The sequence below is a fragment of the Pseudorasbora parva genome, chromosome 1, assembly GCF_024679245.1.
Source record: "Pseudorasbora parva isolate DD20220531a chromosome 1, ASM2467924v1, whole genome shotgun sequence".
In the NCBI taxonomy this organism is placed as follows: Eukaryota; Metazoa; Chordata; class Actinopteri; order Cypriniformes; family Gobionidae; genus Pseudorasbora; species Pseudorasbora parva.
This window is the reverse complement of record NC_090172.1, coordinates 54,885,356-54,906,381: the sequence shown is the minus strand read 5'-3', so window position 1 is coordinate 54,906,381 and position 21,026 is coordinate 54,885,356. Positions and strand designations below refer to the sequence as shown.

At 37.0% G+C, this 21,026-nt stretch overlaps 3 protein-coding genes across 6 annotated transcripts; 2 read left to right on the top strand and 1 right to left on the bottom strand.

Annotated features, from left to right (window-relative positions):
- The first annotated feature begins 652 nt into the window (after nt 1-652).
- On the top strand, nt 653-14,038 carry LOC137086084 (uncharacterized). 3 transcript variants are annotated; one of them, XM_067451985.1, is made up of 6 exons: nt 653-734; nt 823-1,173; nt 1,249-1,599; nt 13,129-13,236; nt 13,466-13,518; nt 13,637-14,038. In XM_067451985.1, exons 1-6 carry the CDS (start codon nt 689-691, stop codon nt 13,682-13,684), a joined length of 957 nt encoding a protein of 318 aa, XP_067308086.1. In that variant the 5' UTR covers nt 653-688; the 3' UTR covers nt 13,685-14,038. The 3 variants fall into 3 exon arrangements, with proteins under 3 accessions (XP_067308086.1, XP_067308085.1, XP_067308083.1); XM_067451984.1 differs by lacking the exons at nt 13,129-13,236; nt 13,466-13,518; nt 13,637-14,038 and adding exons at nt 1,768-1,872; nt 2,112-2,176; nt 2,263-2,709 and having other exon boundaries at nt 1,255-1,599; XM_067451982.1 differs by lacking the exons at nt 13,129-13,236; nt 13,466-13,518; nt 13,637-14,038 and adding exons at nt 1,768-1,872; nt 2,112-2,176; nt 2,263-2,709.
- On the top strand, nt 11,870-13,046 carry LOC137082000 (T cell receptor alpha chain MC.7.G5-like). Its single transcript, XM_067447687.1, has 4 exons — nt 11,870-12,042; nt 12,136-12,486; nt 12,562-12,920; nt 13,038-13,046. The coding sequence occupies exons 1-4, from the start codon at nt 12,000-12,002 to the stop codon at nt 13,044-13,046; spliced, it is 762 nt and encodes a 253-aa protein (XP_067303788.1). The 5' UTR covers nt 11,870-11,999.
- A 5,027-nt stretch (nt 14,039-19,065) lies between the features above and the next one.
- On the bottom strand, nt 19,066-20,592 carry LOC137077636 (uncharacterized). 2 transcript variants are annotated; one of them, XM_067445254.1, is made up of 6 exons: nt 20,553-20,592; nt 20,084-20,455; nt 19,655-19,984; nt 19,419-19,526; nt 19,288-19,310; nt 19,066-19,195 (listed from the first exon to the last, which is right to left on the bottom strand). In XM_067445254.1, the coding sequence occupies exons 1-6, from the start codon at nt 20,590-20,592 to the stop codon at nt 19,073-19,075; spliced, it is 996 nt and encodes a 331-aa protein (XP_067301355.1). In that variant the 3' UTR covers nt 19,066-19,072. The 2 variants fall into 2 exon arrangements, with proteins under 2 accessions (XP_067301355.1, XP_067301356.1); XM_067445255.1 differs by lacking the exons at nt 19,066-19,195; nt 19,288-19,310 and adding an exon at nt 19,202-19,218.
- Between the last annotated feature and the right edge of the window lie 434 nt (nt 20,593-21,026).

The window sequence follows — 21,026 nt, the reverse complement described above, 5'->3', positions numbered from 1 at the left end:
GACAGAGCTAGTGGGTCGACACTCCAGGGCTGGCGAACACGAAGCCCAAGGTGAATCCAAGCAGATGGGTGGAGCCAGTGTAGGAGAAGCTAAAGGGTTGTGAGGAGACAGTGCAGGCAGGGGTTCACAAAAAGTTTTCATGGATGATAAAGTACAGACAAAATACAGGAATGACCCACTTTGATGCAAAACAAGCAGATATTTCACTTGGCTGACTAAAAACTGGCAGAGGAAGTGGGAGTAGGACTAGGACTAGGACTCCACTTCATCCCCTTAAATGAGAACTGTGAGATGAATTGAAAGAATAAGAATAAGAATTTATAAGAATTGTTTTGATTAAATATTAAAGTCAAATCTCACCAATTTCAGTTAATAGTCAAATAAAGTTCTGTATTAAATAAATTGATTGAATTGATAACATTTTAATTTAGGCCATATCATTTTAGGTTATGAATAAATAATGTGTTAAATTCTATTGGAAACATGAGAAGTATATCATCCAGTTACATTTTACATGGATCAAACTGTTATGTCTGTGGTTGGAAGCAATCTGCACTTAAAACTGTGTCAAGTCCAGGAAATGAGCATGAGTTGCTGTCTTAGAAAATCATGTGATACAACAGTTACCTCTGCGTGAGCTACTGTACTTTCTTTAGCCTGAGCACAGGATGATCTAGATGAAGATAAAATGGACAAACAACTTTGTTTGACGATCTTCCTCTTGTATGAAATCTGTAAGTGCCATTTCAGTAATATCCACATCCACTTAACAAATAATGTTAATGCATTTCTCAAGATCTAAAGTTTGTAATCTTTTAATAGTTAAGACAATATATGGCAACATCATACAACTGGATTCAGTTGTATCAGTTCATGAAGGAGAGACTGCGGTATTGTCCTGCTTCATTTCAACAAGACAAATAAGTGTGGCTTCATGGTACAAACAAGTCACTGGAGAAGAACCACATCTCATCGCTTCATCTCTTCTCCATTCACCAGAAATCCAATTTCACAACGAATTTGATGGCAATCATTTTGAAGTGTCAAGAGTGAGTGACAGTTTTAGTCTGAAGATCAAGAACACCGTACGATCAGATTCAGCCACATACTACTGTGCCACATCTTTCTCTAATATCCTTGACTTTGGAAATGGTACTCGTCTGGTTATTAGAGGTGAGTCACCTTCATGTTAAAGCTTTTGTGAGGGGGAATTTTTTTTATATTTATCCAAAACATCATCCATTCTAGGAGCAGAATCCAGCAAACCCACTCATCAACGGACGACGTTTGAACTATTTGAGTCGGATGTAAATGTGCCTCTACAGTGTTCAATCCAAAATCAGTTAGTGAGTGATGGAGGTGAACATCGTCTCTACTGGTTCAGACACGGATCAGGAGAATCTCCTCCAGGATCCGTTTATATTAACAGAAACACAAGTGATCAGTGTGTGGGGAGATCTGAAGCTGGCTGTCTTTCCCCGACCTGTGTGTACAACCTCCCAAAGAAAACGTTAAATTCACCAGAAAAGGAAACGTATTACTGTGCACTGGCCACATGTGGGGAGGCTTTATTTGGAAATGTTTCTAAACTGAATCCCGGTAAGAGTGAGCGTTTGATTATTTCTTCCGTACTTATATTTGGAAATGTCCTGCTTTTATAGTCAAGAGTTTTGTAAGAGTTGTCATACTGTAGAGAAAAACAGACCTAAATAATGGTATGCGTACTAAATATAAAATAAAGTAACTATTTTTCCTCTCATGCTTAAGACTCAGATAATAGCCAGAACATACAGTTAATTCAAATCGGACTTGGAGCAATACTGGTAATAAGTGTTACCATCAATATTCTACTTTGTTGCTTGTGGAAAAATGGTAAGCATTTTAATAATTCATCTGTAAATACATATTAATTTATATTATTATTGTTACAAAATATTGTATGAATTGCCTGATCAGTGTAACAGAAGTGAAATTTTCAGAAGTTTTATTATTATTTCCTTAATCAAAAATGGTGTACCATTTGAACATTTCGTTTTAGGCCTTGTGTCAACGATGAAAAGTCTCTCATTTAGGCATCTACTCAACACCGTTATATCTCTTTTTAAAAACAGGGAGAAAATCTCAACAAATGCAGGCTACTGATGAGGATAATAATGATGATGGGTCAATAAACCAGGTGATAAAAAATGGATTAAATCCACTGTTTATGCATCTATAATGAGCGATATGATTAACAACATGGAAATCTGCTTTACCTTTTAGAACAGGGAACTGACTTACGCTACTGTACTGTACGCCAAACACTCAAGAGAGAAGAGGATGAGCAGCCCCGAGGACACGCTGTATTCTGGTTTAGCATGTCAACAGCAAAGCTGAAAACTACTTTATTTATCCATATTTGGTCTATTGTTCTGTGTGCACAAACATTTACTTCCCTTTCCAAAGCAAAAAAGCACATCAGATTTAGTTGGATATTTCTGCCACCATAGTAACAAAAGAGGCAAAAACACACTATAAGAAGTACAGAAAATTTCATCATAAACATTTATTTGTCATCTGATCAGAATTTCCAATGACCTGCTATTGTACAGAATCATTTGTTGTTGTTTTTAAAAAAAATATGTTTTTATACTTAAAAAATATATATGTTTGTATGTGGGTGAGGCCAAACATGTGCAGAGTAGAGAAATGCATGTTCTGGAAAATAAAGTTATGGCACAACAAAGGCTTCTTTTTAGTTTGAATTTTCTCACTAAATACTATAGCAACAAATGCCACACAATGACACCATCCTAAACACGAGTTTTCAACATTTTTCTTCTCATTCAAGTCAAGTCAGCATTATTTTTACAGCACTTTATATAATAGAAATTGTTTCAAAGCAGCTTCACAATAATCAACCAACAGTATTGTACATAATTATTTATGCGAACGGCATCAAATATGAGACAAATTCAAATCCTGCCATAAGCAGCTGTAGCAAGGTATTAGTCATGTCACATACTCACAGACACAATGACAAAAATAATGCTAATATGAATGTTAAAAGGGATTGAAGTGATGCCATAGTACAACATTTTGATAATATGGTAGCCTACGATATTTTACTATTATATTCTTTATTATTTGCTATTTCATTCACGTTTTTTAAAAGATTTATACGATTTTAAAATCAAGCCTATTTTATTTCTTTTCATACAAATTGTAGTAGATAGATAGTAGCTATGTGAAGGCAGTATTAATGCGTCTAGATTTCTAGACTATGTCACACCACTTGTTGTGTTCAAGTGCTTTGTTGTCGGAAAGAATGGAGGACACACATACTTTTTGTGCGTCTTGGGAAAATGTTATTTTAACACAATAACCATTTCAGTAATTTCCCGGTCCCAGAAAATCATAGAATCACTGGCAAACAGTAGCAGCACAACACGAAAGCATATTGTTTATAATCACATTCACAATAAAGGCATAATGTAGACAAGATAATGCTGCTTAAACACTAAAATGGTAATAGTTTTCAGCCATACATCCTATTTAGCTACTTTTACCACACTATCTAGATAGCAGCTTGCTCACTATTCTGGATGATGGTCAACTACATGCAATTTTCGATGTGTTTGAAATACACAATATGCTTCAAATGATTATTTATTTATGCCTACTAATTTAACGACAAGACAAGACAAGACAAGACAAGACGGAAAGACTCACGGAAAAAAAACTAATAAAACACCTGCCACAGCAGAAATTCATCTCCCATTCGCCATTTTAATGGTTAAGCCACGCCCCTCTCAGGAACTTGGGTATCAAAATTATTTCCGAACTATTTCCGCATATATTTGACCATCATTTCAGAATAGTGAGCTAGCTGACTAGATAGTGTGGTAAAAGTAGCTATACAATAGTATGGCTGAAAACTATTAGTCTTTAAGCAGTCTTTCTTGTCTACATCATCCCTTACGAAACAAAAATATATTGCAATATATTTGAAAATATCATGCAATATATTTACATATATGGCATTTAATATTTATATTTTCCAATATATTGCAATATATTGAAAGCGGCAATCATTTGTATATTTTGCAATATATTGCATGAATATATAATATATTTTATAATACCATCAATATATTATTCCATATATTAAAATATATTTCAAGAAAATATATTGGTAAATATATTTTCCTTTCGTAAGGGATGCCTTTATTGTGATTGTACATTATAAACAATATGCTTTCGTGTTGTGCTGCTACTGTTTGCCAGTGATTCTATGATTTTCTGGGACCTGGAAATTACTAAAATGGTTATAGTGTTAAAATAACATTTTCACAAGACGCACAAAAGTATGAACCTGCATCCTCCATTCTTTCCGACAACAAAGCACCTGAACACAACAAGCTCGTAAGCACGGCTTCTGAAGTGGGAAGTAGGAAGCTCCCGATAGAGCATAATTCGGGAATTTAGGGATAAAAATTATGCTGCCTTCATAAAATTGCAGATGAACTTGCTGATGTGTTTACTTGGAATTTAGGAAATAATGCCAAACATGCTATCTGAAAGTGATCATATTGACTTCCGAAGTCGTGATTACGAGCATTGTATTCAAGTTTCAAAATGTGTGACATTCATGTTGAATGAGGGCATTCATGTGTATTTTTTATTTATTTATTTTTACCTAGGAAAGTAAAGTATATAGTATTTAAGACAATTCCGAGAGCACGTGAAGGCAGCGTAATTCCCGTGATGGGCGTGTCACAAACTTTAACAGAACTACTGCTGTGACAGCCTAGAAATCTAGACGCACCCTAGCGGCAGCAAATTTAATCTGCCCGCAAGTGTCGTCTAGGAATTCTCAATACCATTCTGAGCTGTATTCCTCACAATCTGGACGGGCCAATCACATCATTTATAGAGTTGGTGGGCGGGGCCATAATGAGGACAGCCGAGTTGCGTTTGTGCTTCTAGTAAACAAACACAGAAACTGGCGAACGGTGTTGCAGTCGATTCTGTTCCCTTCGGAATGTCTGTTTCCCTTTACGCAAACATACTGCAAGTCACTCGTAGTTGCCGAGTTACCATGCGTACCGTCAGAAATAACGTGAGCACGAAGCACAACTGGATGTACGGGAAGCCGAAAGGTTCAGAAAGGTTTTTTTTTTTTTTTTTTTAGAAGCGAGGGTTTCCAGCTGCCAGTTTAACCCTGCTTATTTCTTGTCAGTTTTAAAATGTATTATCGATTTCAATGTATTGTTTACTAAGGCTTTGGTTAGATGTTCACAGGTGTTTGTCACATTTTATATTTTGAAAGTAAAGACATACTGCTTGTTTTCAGACACCGATTTTCAGGTGTAACGGTTTACCAAAAGTGAAAAATAAACACAAACTCCAAAAACAATTGCTTCATAATAGTCATTTAATGCAAGAAGCACATTTGTATTCATCTTCTGTAGATGGATTGCCCACACACTTCATGTGGAACCAGCGCCCACAGTAGTCACAGGAAATCTGTAAAAAAAGAAAAATTTGTTATTATTATTTAGTGTATGCAACACCAACTAAAAATGCAGCCATAGTTACCCATTGGATATCTCCATCTGCATCTTTTGCGTCATCCTCCGAATCATCATCTGTGTCTTTTGCCTCATCATCATCTTTGGCATCTTCAAAGATTTCTGCCTCCCCACAAAAGTGGCACAGATCACTTAGGTCATCTATAAGGTACAGTACAACACTAATGAAAGTGATGCACATCAAAAAGAATAGGTCAATAACAGTCAAGAGCTTATAAAGCCATACCAGATTGGCGGAGCAAAAATAAAGCAATCTCCATTCTGTATTGGGTTACATCTTGTGGCCTGTTGGAGAAGTCAACTGCAGTGTTTTGCAGAATGTGTTCTGCAAACTAAGGAAGTAACCACAAAAATAAAACCACTGCAAGGTATCATACCATTTTAATGAACATTATTTACTGCTATTGAAAAAAAAAACCTTTAAAGCGAAAACGCCACATGACGTAACATCCCTCTGAAGTGGGTGAGGCAGGCTTTCACACACCCATTGTGAAGCTGAAATGCCATTTTCTGTCATCAGGGCTCTACAAACAAGAGTTTTCTCAAGAATACATAATTTCACAATAACACTACATCTGACTGTGGTGCAAAAATACCTTGTTGTCTCCAAACACCTTTTCTTCTTGATGTTGGACTCTCCCATTGAGTCAAGCAGAATGGATTTTTTTTTAGATGGGTATACAGCCTAAATAAAATGCAAAAAATATCCAGACAACACGATACGACAACAGGAATATTGGAGAATATCAACAGGAAAACTATTCACTACCACAAATACTTACAACTAGGAACCAGTGGTGGCCCTTGTTCACAATGCCCACTATTAGCTCATAGTTTGCTGGGTCCACCTGAAAGAAAATGTGATGCATATACCTTGCTCACTAAAGCCTATGTACCAATAAACAAATGAATTTTCACAGTCCCAAACAAAGATGGATATTAACACCAATAATAAAATGCAAAATAACAACATTAAAATTTACAGGACACCTTGAGCCGTCGATACTTTTTCTTCCACATGTCGGTCATGGCAAAGGTGTCCATATGGAAGGCTTTTCCCGGTGAGGTCAAATTGTGGTCCCTCACCTTCAGTGACAGATATGCATTTATAACCTTGACAAACATAGCAAAATTAAACATTAATACAAAATATTAATGTGCAGATGAAAGGCTTAGCTGTTAAAAATCAATTAAATGTGTACCTCACTCTCCAACTCCTTCCCAGGGCCAATCTGAAAGTCTTTATAAAATAATTTATATGGTCCCACTCTGGACAGCAGTACATAGCTGTTGTTTCCAGCCCAGGCACTTTTGATATCTACAGAGGATAACCAAAAAGAGCATTGCACCTACCACCATACAAATATATTAGAATTCAGACTAATATGGAGCTTTTATAAGATCTGACTTTACATCACTTACAGCTATGCACAGTGTCTGTTTTGTCAGCTGGTACAACTGAAGTGGTGTGGGACACAGGTGAGGAATGTGGCATTTCCAGTGTTGATTTTTTTGACAAGTCCAGTGGAGACAGGGGAGAGGAAATGGTAGATTGTGTGGATGTAGGTGATTGTGGGGGCTGGTTTTCTTGTGACTTAGTGATGGTGAGGTCTACAGGTGGGAGTGAATGGCATGGTCCAGTTTCTTTGTGCGATCTTTTATGTTGTGATTCTTGGGTAATTCTGTGGGGTATCCGGGGGGTGTCTTCTTTAAATGGTTTGAGGTGATCGGTGTTGATTTTCGGGAATATCTTCCCTTTTTCATCCCTTAAATCAGCACTTTTTTCTTCAACATGCGTTATTTCATAAGGTCCCAACCAGCTGCGCTCAAGCTTGCCCCCTTTCCTTTGCTGGGACCTTATGTTTTTTCTTAGGACCTTCTGGCCTAAGGAGAATGGTACCTGATTTACCACCTTCTGTGTCCTGTCCTGTTTTTTTGTTACATTTTTTTTGACAATGTTGTCCATTTTCTCCTTTAGAGAAATGGCCTTGGATATTGTGTCCTCTGCAATGACAGATTCCACTGTGCTGTTGATCTTTTCAGAAACAATATTGAAGATTGAAATAATTTCATTAACTTTTAATTGATACTATAATGATAGTTATATGGAACATGTAAATTATAACATACCTCATAAGTCTCAGGAACCTCACAGGGATATCTCGCCTCCATGCCAAACATTAAGAAAAACGGTGAGTACCTAGTTGTTAGCTGCGTCTTGGTTCTAAGACCAAACATTACCGCATCTAGGTACTCATCCCATTTTTCAGGCCTTGTATCCACTAGTTTACATAAGGCTCTAGAGTCAGAACCAAAATAAGTTGAAAGTTATGAGTAACCAGTTGCAAAGACAACTATTTCCTTGAATTTTGCACACCCACAAAGCAACCTGTTAATGAAGATTTACCTCTGAATGGTTCCATTTAATTTTTCCACAAGCCCATTTGTTTGTGGATGGTATGGGGCACAGAGGCTTCTCTCCACACTGAGGAATGTGCATAGTTCTTCATTGATCTGTTTGCAAAACATACATTAAAAATTAATTTAAATAGATTAGAATCATAAATGTGCGCAAATCATAATCCAACAAATCTTATGAACATGACATTTCTCATGCATACTTAATTTGGTTCATTCAACAAACTACAAACCTGGTTCACAAACTCAGTGCCTTGGTCTGTAAGTATCCTCTTTGGTGCCCCAAACCTATAGAAAAAGTTAACTATGCAGCGTGACACAACTGCTGCCGATTTGTTGGGGATGGCATAGGCCTCGGACCATTTTGTATAATAGTCAACAAGGACACAAATGTATTCATTGCCCTGGTTGGTCCTGTTGACTTTTCCCACCAAATCCATGCCCAGCAGTTCCAGAGGTTTATCCACCTTAAAAATAATATAGCCCAATGAATACATTTCAATTTGGTGACCCCAAGAATTACCCATCTCAAACTCCATATACATGTGGACAAGTTTACATACACATATTGGGATGTACTTGGGCTCCTGCTTGATGGTCAGTCTGCTGAACTGGCACTGGGCACACTGCAAAACCTAATGTTCAGAAATAGGCAAGACATTAATTCCAAAACAATCCATTTGTATGTCAAACAGCAAAGTTAAAAGGGAACAATTTAGTATTTACCCATTTATCAATGTCCACCCCCATTCCAGGCCAGTAAAACCTTGCTGAAATGGCAAGCTTTGTCTTCTCCATTCCACAGTGTGCTCCGTAGGGGCTGGCGTGGAATTCTGAGAATATTTGGTTGGCCTCTTTTTGTCCAACGACCACTTTTCGTCGTACATTTTTGGAGGAAATGTGGAAAAGTTGGCCATCTAATGAAATAGCTTTATTGTTAGTAAAATCTAAACAGGTAACCTGCAAGGAGGTTTTGAAGGCCCAATGGAAGGAGGCAAAATTAAACAACATATTTTTTAAATGTTTTAGTTGCTAGCAAGTCCATTATACATATAGTTCATTGACAAGTATTTACTTTTTGATTGTACCAAGTCTTGGTGTATCACTACTTCACTCCTGTCAGTGGAGCTATGTGTAGAGGAATTATCATTTATTTTGAGTATTTAGAATTTTGCTTACCATCAACTTGAAAATTGTAGCAACGTCTCCGGATAACATATTTATGCTCTTTTTTTATGCCAAACGGATATGTGCCTTGAGTTTTATAATTAAAGATCTCCTCATACATTTTTGGATCCATTGTTGGAGTTCGCCAGCAAGAATAGAAATTCAGGTGACAATGTTGTGTGGTCATCTCCCCAATTTATAACACCATTTATTTACCTTTTTGATTGATTAATTGATTTAATTAGTGCCCTCTGAAGCTGTATGGTAATTATGATAAGAATGTTATGTTGCACCCTTGCATCTTGCATGTGACAAATATTAAAGGTAATAATAGCCATATATGGTTTTATTCAAATGTATTTATTTATTTCATTTTAGACAGGGAACATAACACTGAAATTAAATGAGCAAAAAGTTATCAAAAGATGTGTTTTTACATTGTTTTACCTCATCAAAATAGGTTCAACTCATTTCAGGTCAATTTAATGTAATTTCCATTGAAAAAAAACGTAAACATCTGAATATGTGTTTCCCTTATGACAATAATATGAGGCATTGAGTTTTGAAGTCAGCATGGACAAATTAGACTAATTCGTATAGGTAGAATTCAACTGCATACATTCAGACATAATAGGCCTACAAGAACAAGTGCAAAATTAAATTCACAGAATAAATGGAGTGTGTGTGAGAGAATCATTTTATTATGCTGCAGTGCGTGTGACATTTGGAAGTAGCGCCAACACTTTTGGCCTTTTTCGCTTTCCGTACACCCAGCTGTGCTTAGCTGCTTCTGCATCCGCTATCAACAGACATGCTTCGTTGAGGGGGAACAGGAATTCCGGAAGGGAACGGAATCGACTGCTTCAACGGCGGCGGTCTTTCGAATCAGCTTTGACTGCGATTCTGGAAGACTTGGAGTTAAGCTTTTCTCTGAGAAAAGAAAAAAGAATGGCACTGAAGTCATTCTTAAAAAGGGAAGATGTGTTCGGAGTTTAGCCGACCGGATACGGTGAATGTTTAATCAGTCAGCGAGCTCCCCTTCACCGTTGTTGCTCCAGTTGGTGTAGCGCTATCCTATCGCGTGCAGAGGGAGTTTGAGAGACAACCGTTTATCCTGCCCCTCGGATTGAGCCCTGTCTATGGTGAGTTTCCAGACCAAACATCTTGATGTGGGGCTAGCTGTGACAGGTAGGCCTATGATGTTTTGTTTTAATTTCCCTAATATATAGGCAAGAATAAACCATGAATCCTGTTCATTCCGACCACAAAGCTCTTAAATGCAACAAGCTCTCTCGACTTCTGAAATGGGAATTATTAAACTTCTGATAGCATGTGAGGCAGCTTTATCCCCGATCTGCCCAGTAGCCTAGTAAATACGACTTGAGATGGCGTTCATGTCCAATTTTAACTAGAAAACTCGTACTTACGATAATCCCAACAGCACGCTAAGGCAGCATTACTGTAACTTACTGCTGAGGCAAACCTTCTCCATGCTTATTTTGACATTATTTGAAGTTGAAGTGATCATGTTTTAATTTATAAGTTAATAATATATTTCTTATTTAAACCTTGGAAAAGACTTTGTTAGTAGACTATGAATCAGTTTTTGAGAAGAAACCATTCAAAATCAATTTTCAAAATTAGAGAAGTAGGCTAAATGGCTTTAATCAATGGCTAAACTAACAGCTCTTGCACCAACATCTAAAATCCACAAAGTGGCAGTAGAGACCATATTTAGAGGGTCTACAGGTGACTTACATTACACTCATATATGCTTGCAGGGATCTTTTACATATTTGTAATATTGTTTACATATTTACATATATCCATTACATGTATCTATTCAAAGATCAAAACAAAAACTCTCTGATTTTGGAACATGCAAAATCTAAGTATTTGAGTTGTATTCTTCTCAAATCTAAGACAGATATGTGAGAAAACAGGGGTGAAAACAGTGGCTGTGGTGGGAAAAAATAAGGCCATCAGATAACATCTAACAAGATAAAAGACAACTATACCCACGTAGGAGGGGACGTTCTCGCGACCTTGCGCAATGTTCCCTACAAATTCTCTAAAGGTGATGAAAATCCCGAACCTTTATAGAACATTGGGGACGTTCCTAAATGTCCTCTTTTGGTTTTGAAAGGGCCTCAGTTGAAGGTTCCTTTATGGGGGGTTTCCATTTTGGTTATTTTATGGTCACTGTACAGCCAAATCAAATTCTGTTGCATTATTTTCCTGTTAACACTGAAGCTGCTTTGAAACAATCTGAATTGTAAAAAGCGATATATAAATAGGTGACTTGACTGGACCTAGCAACATTACAAAGGGGCCATCTGGGACATTAACAGAACGTTCCCATAGTTTGCTGTTGGTTAGATGGGGACGTTTCATTCGGGACTGTGCTGCAACATATCTCGTTCAGTACAGTGGTCTCTACACTACATTCCCATAACGTTTGTAGGACCTTAAGGGAACAACCTAGAATGTGATTTTAGGTCTAAGAAAGCTTTTTATGAAGGTTGATTATGGAAATGAATTCACTGGTGGGGGAAAAAAAAGTACATGCACAACCACTAAACATGTATGAACATATGTTAATAAATGTTCCTAAAAAAGAACACCATGGAAAATAGTACATATTCCAATTGTTTGATTATATTTTAGCACATGCATGAATCTAATCTGTGGTTGCTGTGTCTGTAGAACTGTGTCAGGTCCAGGAAACGGGTAATAGCGCTAACAGGACAGAATCATGTGACCGTGCAGTGCTTCACGGTATATGTTATACAACATGATATAACTTTGGGTGAGCTTCTCTTTCTCAGCCTGAAGAAGAAAATGGATAAAAAGTTAAAAATCATTTTACTCTTAACAGAAATGTGTAAGTATATATTTCAATAATTTATATATTTTTTCAAATTAGTCTGATATCAATGTTTCCTTTTAGTGGTAATTGTACGGTGTTTCTTTACAGTGATGGGACTATATGGCAACATCATACAACTGGATTCAGTTTTATCAGTTTATAAAGGAGAGCCTGCGGTATTGTCCTGCTTCATTTCAACAAGACAAATAAGTCTGTCTTCATGGTACAAACAAGTCACTGGAGAAGAACCACATCTCATCGCTTCATCTCTTCTCCATTCACCAGAAATCCAATTTCACAACGAATTTGATGGCAATCATTTTGAAGTGTCAAGAGTGAGTGACAGTTTTAGTCTGAAGATCAAGAACACTGTACGATCAGATTCAGCCACATACTACTGTGCCACATCTTTCTCTAATATCCTTGACTTTGGAAATGGTACTCGTCTGGTTATTAGAGGTGAGTCGCCTTCATGTTAAAGCTTTTGTGAGGGGGAATTTTTTTTATATTTATCCAAAACATCATCCATTCTAGGAGCAGAATCCAGCAAACCCACTCATCAACGGCCGACGTTTGAACTATTTGAGTCGGATGTAAATGTGCCTCTACAGTGTTCAATCCAAAATCAGTTAGTGAGTGATGGAGGTGAACATCGTCTCTACTGGTTCAGACACGGATCAGGAGAATCTCCTCCAGGATCCGTTTATATTAACAGAAACACAAGTGATCAGTGTGTGGGGAGATCTGAAGCTGGCTGTCTTTCCCCGACCTGTGTGTACAACCTCCCAAAGAAAACGTTAAATTCACCAGAAAAGGACATTTATTACTGTGCACTGGCCACATGTGTGGAGGCTTTATTTGGAAATGTTTCTAAACTAAATCCCGGTAAGAGTGTACATTTCATCATATCGCACAACATTTTAAATCGTTCAATTTGTTGCGTAAAAAATATCAGTCCTACAGTGCTAAATGATGAGCTGTTTGCATGACAACACTCTTTAATATTAAAGGCATCCTAATCAACAGCTTTCCAAATTGTTTATTAAGATTAATTTTATATACTATGTGTAATAAATACAAATATTCTTCCTCATGATTTAGACAACTTCAAGAGCCAGAACACACACTTAATATTTGTAATTGTCCTCACGGTGCTGCTGACATCAAACATTACGATCAATATGCTGCTGTGCTGCATGAGGAGAAAAGGTAAGTGTTGGTTTGAATCAACAAAGTTGGTTTATTTCAACATAGTAGTGATTCCTTGAGAAGTTTAAAATATACTGCATAAAATTTTAATGTAATATTTGGTCCCACTTATCAAGTGTCCTTAACTACTTAATGTACTTTTCTGCAATAAGATCTAATATTTTATTTGTCAGATGCCCTAAGAATTCGGGTTAACCATTGTCTGTTTTATTGTCTATCAATTCAACAGACAGCACATATCAGCAAATCCAGACTACTGATGAGGATGTGTCAATCATTCAGGTTTGTCAAAATGAAACTCTCCAGATTTAAAGCCACTTATAACACCTTTATGATGATTTATGACTATAATTTGGTGGAAGCTAAGATTGTATTGTCTGTAATGTTATTTTTTGTGTAGTATGAGGAAGTGAACTTCTGGCCTTCACCCATCACCACCAAACACTGAAGAGTGAAGAGAAACACCATAGATACGATAATCAAAACCTCAGCAAAACAAAAACAAAAAAACAAACCGGCTGTATATATTAGCTGGTATTATTCATTAATAACCTTCATTTTATTTGAACACATCTGAAAATGATTTTTGATCAGTAAATGGTATTAGTATAGATACTGTAATGACTAAAATACCCGTCTCAGTAAATCCCCCCCCATTATCTTTATGCTTAATTATGCTGTATAATGATTTTTATTTGCTTTATTCATGTAAAAAACATTAACCGCTATAATAATGTCAAACTATTTGCATTCTACTTATATGTACCACTGAACAATTACTGTTGTTCTTATATGACTTTTTGATTTTAAGATATATAATGGCGTAAATAAAGTACTTTCCATGTGTATTGTTCGGCCGTGTTCTTTTTTTTTTCTTGTGTTTTTGCTGTGTTGTGAACTAGAATGTAAATACAATATACAAAAGAGGCCAAACCAACGGATCTCATGCCAATGATCTACTACCACTAGGTGGCGGTACAGACCATATGTTGAATCGGCATTCAGCAAGTTCCTCTTTTAAAGGGATAGTTCACCTTAAAATGAAAATCACATACCCTAATGTTGTTTCAAAGCTGTATGAGTTTCTTTCTTCTGATAAACACGAAGGACGATATTTAAAAGAATGTTGGTAACCAGACAATTGACAACACCCATTGACTTCCATAGTATTTTTTCCTACTACGGAAGGCAATGGCTACCATCAACTGTTGAATTACACAAATTCTTTAAAGGGTAACTAAACCCCTTAACAAACTTTTTTTAGTTAATGATCTGCAAGACTGGGGCTTTAATAATGCTGATTCGAGTAAATGTTTTGACATTTGGGTATAATGTGTTTTAATTCTATAATATATGGTGTAAAAACGTCTTAGTGCTGCCCTCTTAAGGTTGAACGGTGGCTACTGCAGTCGAATTTTCCTATTGGACGTTGTGGTGCTTCGTGAGGTAGGATGGTACTTCCAACTGCTCACTATCCATGCCCCTGGCACGAGCTCACCACGCCCTTAGAAATGTTTTCCCGTGATCACATGATGAGAACGGCTTCAGTCCAGTATGAGCGCTCATGTTACATAAGGTAGAAACATTATGAATGAAACTTTCTCGTCAATTGCTTTCAACATCCTAATGAAGAAAATACAGATAAATAATGCAGTTCTAAGTACATGTTAAGCTTTTCTTTTGATATTTTTGCCGCCCGTCATGTCCACAGATAATTTTCATACTTCAGACGCTTTCAGACAAACCCTGACACGCAAACAACATTGTAACAACAATACCGTAACGTGCTGGCGTATATAAGGTGTTTCTCAATGTCAAGGAAGGATCCTCGGAAGCCAGAATTCCAAGGATGCTACGTCATCGACATCCGACGAAGGACTGTTCCAATGTCGAGGATCCTCGGAATTTCAACCAAGGACTAAGTCCTTCGTTCGAAAAATATGTCATATACAGGAAAGGATGCATACGAGTAGCCTTCACGCTATTCGCGTTCTCAAATCACCCACAATCCTATGTGCGCAGCTTCGCTATCTTCTGACGTTCCGGAAGTCGGAGTGTGAACGGGGCAAATATGCTTGTATCGGGGTTTAGAGATGGGAAAGAAGGAGACGGGAACCGGCGAACGTTCAGCAACTTTATAATAAATAATAAACAAAACGAAAGTAAGGCGGGGAGCCCCTCACGGGTGACTGCCCGCACACACATAATAAAACATAAACAAACCATAACCTAAAGTCCAGGCCTAGTCCTCTCTGGTCTTCCACGCTCCACCATTTATACTCCAATCACTCTGCCTTGAGCCGAGACCGGTGTGGCGATCAGCTGCCGCTAATTATCACTCCACCGGCCCGCTCTCACGGTCCCTCGCCTCGCTGATTGCCACAATGCTTTTATTTACATTACCAAACATTTATTATAACCGTAGTAAATATACATAAAGTTTAACGTTTAAATGCCGGTACTAATTACTACTGTATTGATATAAAAAAAAAATACAAATAACGTTACACATAACGTTATTGATGGCCAACGGATCTTTTCACTGACATAATGACGCAATGACGTGCACTTGCTAGCCTGTTCCATTTACGTGTTCTCCGAATGCTAAAGAGGAGCCTCGCCTAGCCTCTGAAGGAAGTGACTTGAAAGGATCAGTCCTTCCAAGGAAGCATCCTTGACATTGAGAAACACCTATAGAGTCTGGGATCGTGACGTAAGCAGCGCAATGCATTTTGGGACTTTAGGTCACGGAGGCCGCTGTCGGTACTGTGTTGTATAGGAAATTGACGCTTTTAGTTCTAAAAATAGAACTAATTCAGCTAAAAACTGTTACAATGGTGAACGCGTGTTGTGTCATTAACTGCCATAATCGCACTCACGACCGGAGTGGAAACCTAATCGCAAATGGAGTGTGATTGTTTAGCTTTCCCTCCTGGAAACAGCACATTGGATCTCATTCGTGGACTTTAGGACACAGACACTACATAGCGAATGTGTAGTAGTGGAGGTAGACGTAAAAACACATTCTAATGGTGTACGCTTGCTGTGTTATGGACTGCTATAGCCGCTCTCATGAACTGTGCGTGGGGGAAAAAACCCTCAAATGACGCGCAATTTTTCAGTTTACCAGCTTGGAAACAACAGGTGAAGGTGAAAGTAAACCTCAATGAAAATAAACAGCTTATCCAAAATGTTTCTTTATAATTTGTGTTTATTTATTTATTATTCATAACCGATATATTACAGATTTATGATTTCTGAACCGCATATGCGTACGTCATAAATAATGTAAACACATCTGGAAATTCTTCATTGCTTCTCTCAGTAGAAGGACTCTTGTACTTGCACCTTTTAAGTCCAGTAAAACTGTTTAGTACTGTAACTTAGGCTAAAGTTGCGTTCACAATTCAAATCATTTCAAAGCTGCATTACAGGCCATACTCTCATATGTTATCCCTTATGATTACGTTACGCTATGGAATTGCGATATGATATATGTTGATGAAACAAATGACCCACTGGCTGATCAAGCAATATTATTTTAAATATCAGATACAGACCTTTTCGTTTGGCTATATAAAAAAAACTGCGAAAGAGAAATCAATGTGTAGTCCTGTGTGTGGTGCGATAGACGGCCGTATGATTTCTGATTGTATGAAATGAGATGAATATGTGCAATGTCCTGGCATTACGACTGAGTGCTCATGTACGCAAGAGATTCAAATATTAGTACATTCATTCCAAGTGAGTGCAAGCAGTTCTTAAAAAACGCGAATACAGTCGTTTTTTCTCTAGTGATTCGTATTTGTTATGAGCGTGACCTAAAACATGGCGGCAACTGCCCAGAATGCAACGCGCAGTGACGTTGATTCCCAAACTCTATAGTCTAACTTTTATTTGAGGAAATCTGCTGTAATCGGCTATTAGGTTTGAAATGATTGGTCCTGCGCTTTTTTTTAGTGGCATTTAGTATAATGATAGGCTGTTCAATGTTCATAGATTAGTTAGTGATCTCATTCTCTCTTGCGCTGCTGCTTCGCTAGCATGAATGAATGAATGAATGAAAGCATCATCGGCATTGGGAGCTAACGCAGTTTGAGCCAGCGGCTCGATTGATAAGGCTCTGTGTCTACAGACATTTCACCCTCCTCCACTTCAGGTGAAGGTGGTGGAGAAAAGTCCTCTACTTTAGATGACCGCTCTGTTGCAAGGCTACTGTCGTCACTCCAGTCACTATCCATCTTTGCGAGTCTGACAGCTGTCAATCAATCCGTCACTGTGGGTCTCAGATGGGTTCATCACTTATCCCGCCCTCGTCTCGCCCCCTCTGTCCCTGCTGGGCTCTGCCCACTTTTTCAGCATTTTTCAAATATTGCCAGTGGGCGGAGTTAGGCTGTGAACAGGGGTTAAGTTACCCTTTAATATCTTCTTTTGTGTTCAACAGAAGAAAGAAACTCATACAGATTTGGAACAATTTGAGGGCTAATAAGTGATGATACAATTTTCATTTTAGGGTGAAATATCCCTTTAAGAATTTTTGTTAAAGTCAAGTCTACTTTATTTATATAGGGCTTTTACAATGACGATTGTTTCAAAGCAGCTTCGCAGTGTTAAATAGGAAAATATTGCAACAAAATTAGATTTGGCTGTACAGTCGTTCTGGAGAAAACGGTGATGTTATCAGCTTATTTTAATGTATCATATAGCGACAATGTTGGCAGATCAGTATTATAGTTTATACAATTAATTAAGACTTAATAAATACATTTTATTTGGATATTTAGTTGAAAAACTTAGATCGAAATTGAAGTGTCCCCAACTGAGCAAGCCAAGACAAAGAGACAGAAATAAAAAAAAGACCAACTAAATCTAGTACTTTTTCAGGAAACTGTACAAGCACACGGATCAAACTGAATAAAGACAACATAAACACATTTAAACAAATGCACATCAAATGAAATGAACATATATTTTTTATTTAGTGGATGCAAAGGAAGCATACTACACACAAGTGTTCACAAGGAGACTGTACAACGGAACGTATCATACACAAAGTTCCAAAGTTGCTCAGAAAAGAACAACACAGAGTTTAACATCGTCCTTATGGACATTTTTGTCCTTTTCAGTTTTGTTTTTTTCGATAACTTTGCCTGTGGTGATTATAACTGCATAAAATTTACCACAGGTGTGTATTTTTATTTGAATTTGAATATTTAACCACCATTTCCTTAAAAAAAAAAACAATTTAGCACTATAGGTACACAAAATACTCACACTTAGGCCATTTTGGACAAAAATGTCTACATTGAAACCCATTAAAACTGCTATTTTTAATCTTGTTGTCATTTAACTATAAAATTATGCAATCTTTGTTACTAGGCTTTCATTCGTTTGGCAAAGCTTCAAAATTTTAAATTTTAAAATTGTACCTATTTTAAATAGGTGGTGCTATTTTGACAAAAAAAAAATATTATGAGCACACAAATCCAAGCTACCTTTCTTTACATACAATCATCTTTACTGTATTGAATAAATGCATATATTTAACAGTACACAGTGCAAAGCCAAAATAATTTTTTTTATACAAAAACATTTAAATATGGCCACTGACAGCTTTCATCTCGCAGTCCGTATTGTGATGACATTGTTAAAAACACTTTCAGAGCACTTCTTTTTAACACTTAAATAATATATATATTTAAATAATATATATATTTAATTATATATATAATTATTGCGACAAATGAAATGAGATGGATGAAGTCAAATATGTAGTTTTAAGATGATGATGATGAAAACATTAAAGCAGTTAAACACTCATCTAAACCTCTGGATGTCACGGCTGTGATCTGACCTGAGCGTACAGAGACTGATCCTCAATGATCTTTGATTTGGTCCTTCTAGTGTTCAGAGGTTTCTGACCAAAACTAATGGATGCATAATTCATGCTGTCTTCATTCTGATATCAAGAGAGAAAAGAAACTCCAGTTATGAGAGGAAAAATACACATGATGTGGCATAATATACACTAAAAGATAATTGTGTACTTACTTGATTCTCTTGAGGTGCGGGCACTTTGGGAAATTAAGAAATTGTTGTAATTATAAATGGCCGTTTTGTTTTTAAATTTTAGTAAGTATTTCCATTACCATAAGAAATTAATCTTGTTCAGAAAGTCTTACCTTTATTCTGACCCCTCCATAGTTTTATTCCCATAAAAACAACAAGAGCCAAAAATATGATGTTTGAAATTCCAAGAGCAAGAAGAGTCTGATTCCCATCACCACTCGCTGAAACAAGAGTCATTTTATTTTTATAGAAATCAATTTTAGATAGGTTTGGTATCATGTACATGAATCACATGCTTTCCCAGAGAGATAAAATACGTCAACATTTCAAGCCATGTATTTCACCTTACCTTTAATATTTATTTCAGTTCCTTTTCCAAGCAGTATCTGTCCACACGCGGCCACAGCGCAGTAGTAAATCCCAGCATCAGAGTGACTGATGTTGCTCTTGAGGAGATTGTAGAAGCAGCTCTGCGTTTGAGACTCACTGCTGTTCTTACACTGACCGTTTCTCTCTCCTTTGGTGTAAAGGACTCCTTGAGAGTCTCCCAAGCTTTGTCTGAACCAGTAGACGCTGTGTTCTCCAGCACAACTCTTACTGAAGATGCTGCACTGCAAATCCACAGAATCCCCTGGATGAAGCGCGTCTATCAGAGACTGATGAAGAGTTGTGTGTCCAGCTTGACAAGTGACAAAAAGAACAGAAATAGTAAGGGCAAAAAAAATCAGATGGCACAAATCAAACAAAGGTAAAATAATGTGGTGATGTAATGTAAAGCAGTGAAACTTACCTTTAAAAATTAATCTAGTGCCCGGACCCATTCCAATGCTGTAATATGAAGAAACTACACAGTAATATGTGGCCGAGTCTGAAGGCTTTGTCTGTAAAATGGTCAGATTAAAATGATTATCTCCTTTGATAACATTAAAACGATTGATTTTCTCAAAGTCCTTATTCCAACTGGGTTGTTGATGGTGGTTGAAAGACACAATTTGTAAAGATTTTCCGTCATCCGTCTGTTTAAACCATGCTGTTGTTGATTGCAGAAGATTTGAAAAGGTGCAAGTAAGATTCACATCCTCTCCAGCTCGAACTACTTTAACATCTTCCTGAGCAACATCCACATTATAGGACACATCAGAGGAGCAGACTGCAAAATGAAGCACACAATATTAACCGTTATAGTTGAAAGTGTTAATAAATAGGTGGCTTTTTAATGTTTAAAAAGAAATGTAAGGTATATTTACATATTATTGAGGAAAGCAAAAGAATAAAGTAAAATCTCATGATCAGTCGTCTTCTAAAATTGTCCTCCGGCTTTGAATTCCTCTGAGAAAGTGACCGAATGAGCACACTATCAGACATGATAATGAATAAATGTAGATCACTATAGACTGTCTTTACCATGTGTCCATCGGCCTCTGCTTCAGTCAACTGACACATGCGCACTTCACCTTAACTTTTCTGCTTTCACACTCCTGGCCACATCAAAATGTCTAAAAAAATGTCTAACCTAACCATCTTTCCATTGCTCAAAAAAAAAAAAAAAAAAAAAAAAAAAACTATTAAAGCTATTTAAAATACTACTGCTGATTAAATTGGCCTCTCTCAAACCGATGTGATTAATCTGTTGTTTTATTGCTAATGCATGTGGTTTGACAGGGAAGAAAAAACTAAACAGGAAATAAGATGTTTCAAAGATGCATGTAACCAGAAGACAA

Coding starts and splice junctions, on each gene's coding strand:
- LOC137077636 (XM_067445254.1), bottom strand. CDS start 20,592: ATGAGATTTTACTTTATTCTTTTGCTTTCCTCAATAATAT. Junction 19,985..20,083: donor TTTTAAAGGTAAGTTTCACT/GCTTTACATTAC, acceptor TCACTTGTCAAG/CTGGACACACAACTCTTCAT. Junction 19,527..19,654: donor AACTGAAATAAATATTAAAG/GTAAGGTGAAAT, acceptor CTCTTGTTTCAG/CGAGTGGTGATGGGAATCAG.
- LOC137082000 (XM_067447687.1), top strand. CDS start 12,000: ATGGATAAAAAGTTAAAAATCATTTTACTCTTAACAGAAATGT. Junction 12,043..12,135: donor TTTACTCTTAACAGAAATGT/GTAAGTATATAT, acceptor GTTTCTTTACAG/TGATGGGACTATATGGCAAC. Junction 12,487..12,561: donor TACTCGTCTGGTTATTAGAG/GTGAGTCGCCTT, acceptor CATCCATTCTAG/GAGCAGAATCCAGCAAACCC.
- LOC137086084 (XM_067451982.1), top strand. CDS start 689: ATGGACAAACAACTTTGTTTGACGATCTTCCTCTTGTATGAAATCT. Junction 1,174..1,248: donor TACTCGTCTGGTTATTAGAG/GTGAGTCACCTT, acceptor CATCCATTCTAG/GAGCAGAATCCAGCAAACCC. Junction 1,600..1,767: donor TGTTTCTAAACTGAATCCCG/GTAAGAGTGAGC, acceptor CTCATGCTTAAG/ACTCAGATAATAGCCAGAAC.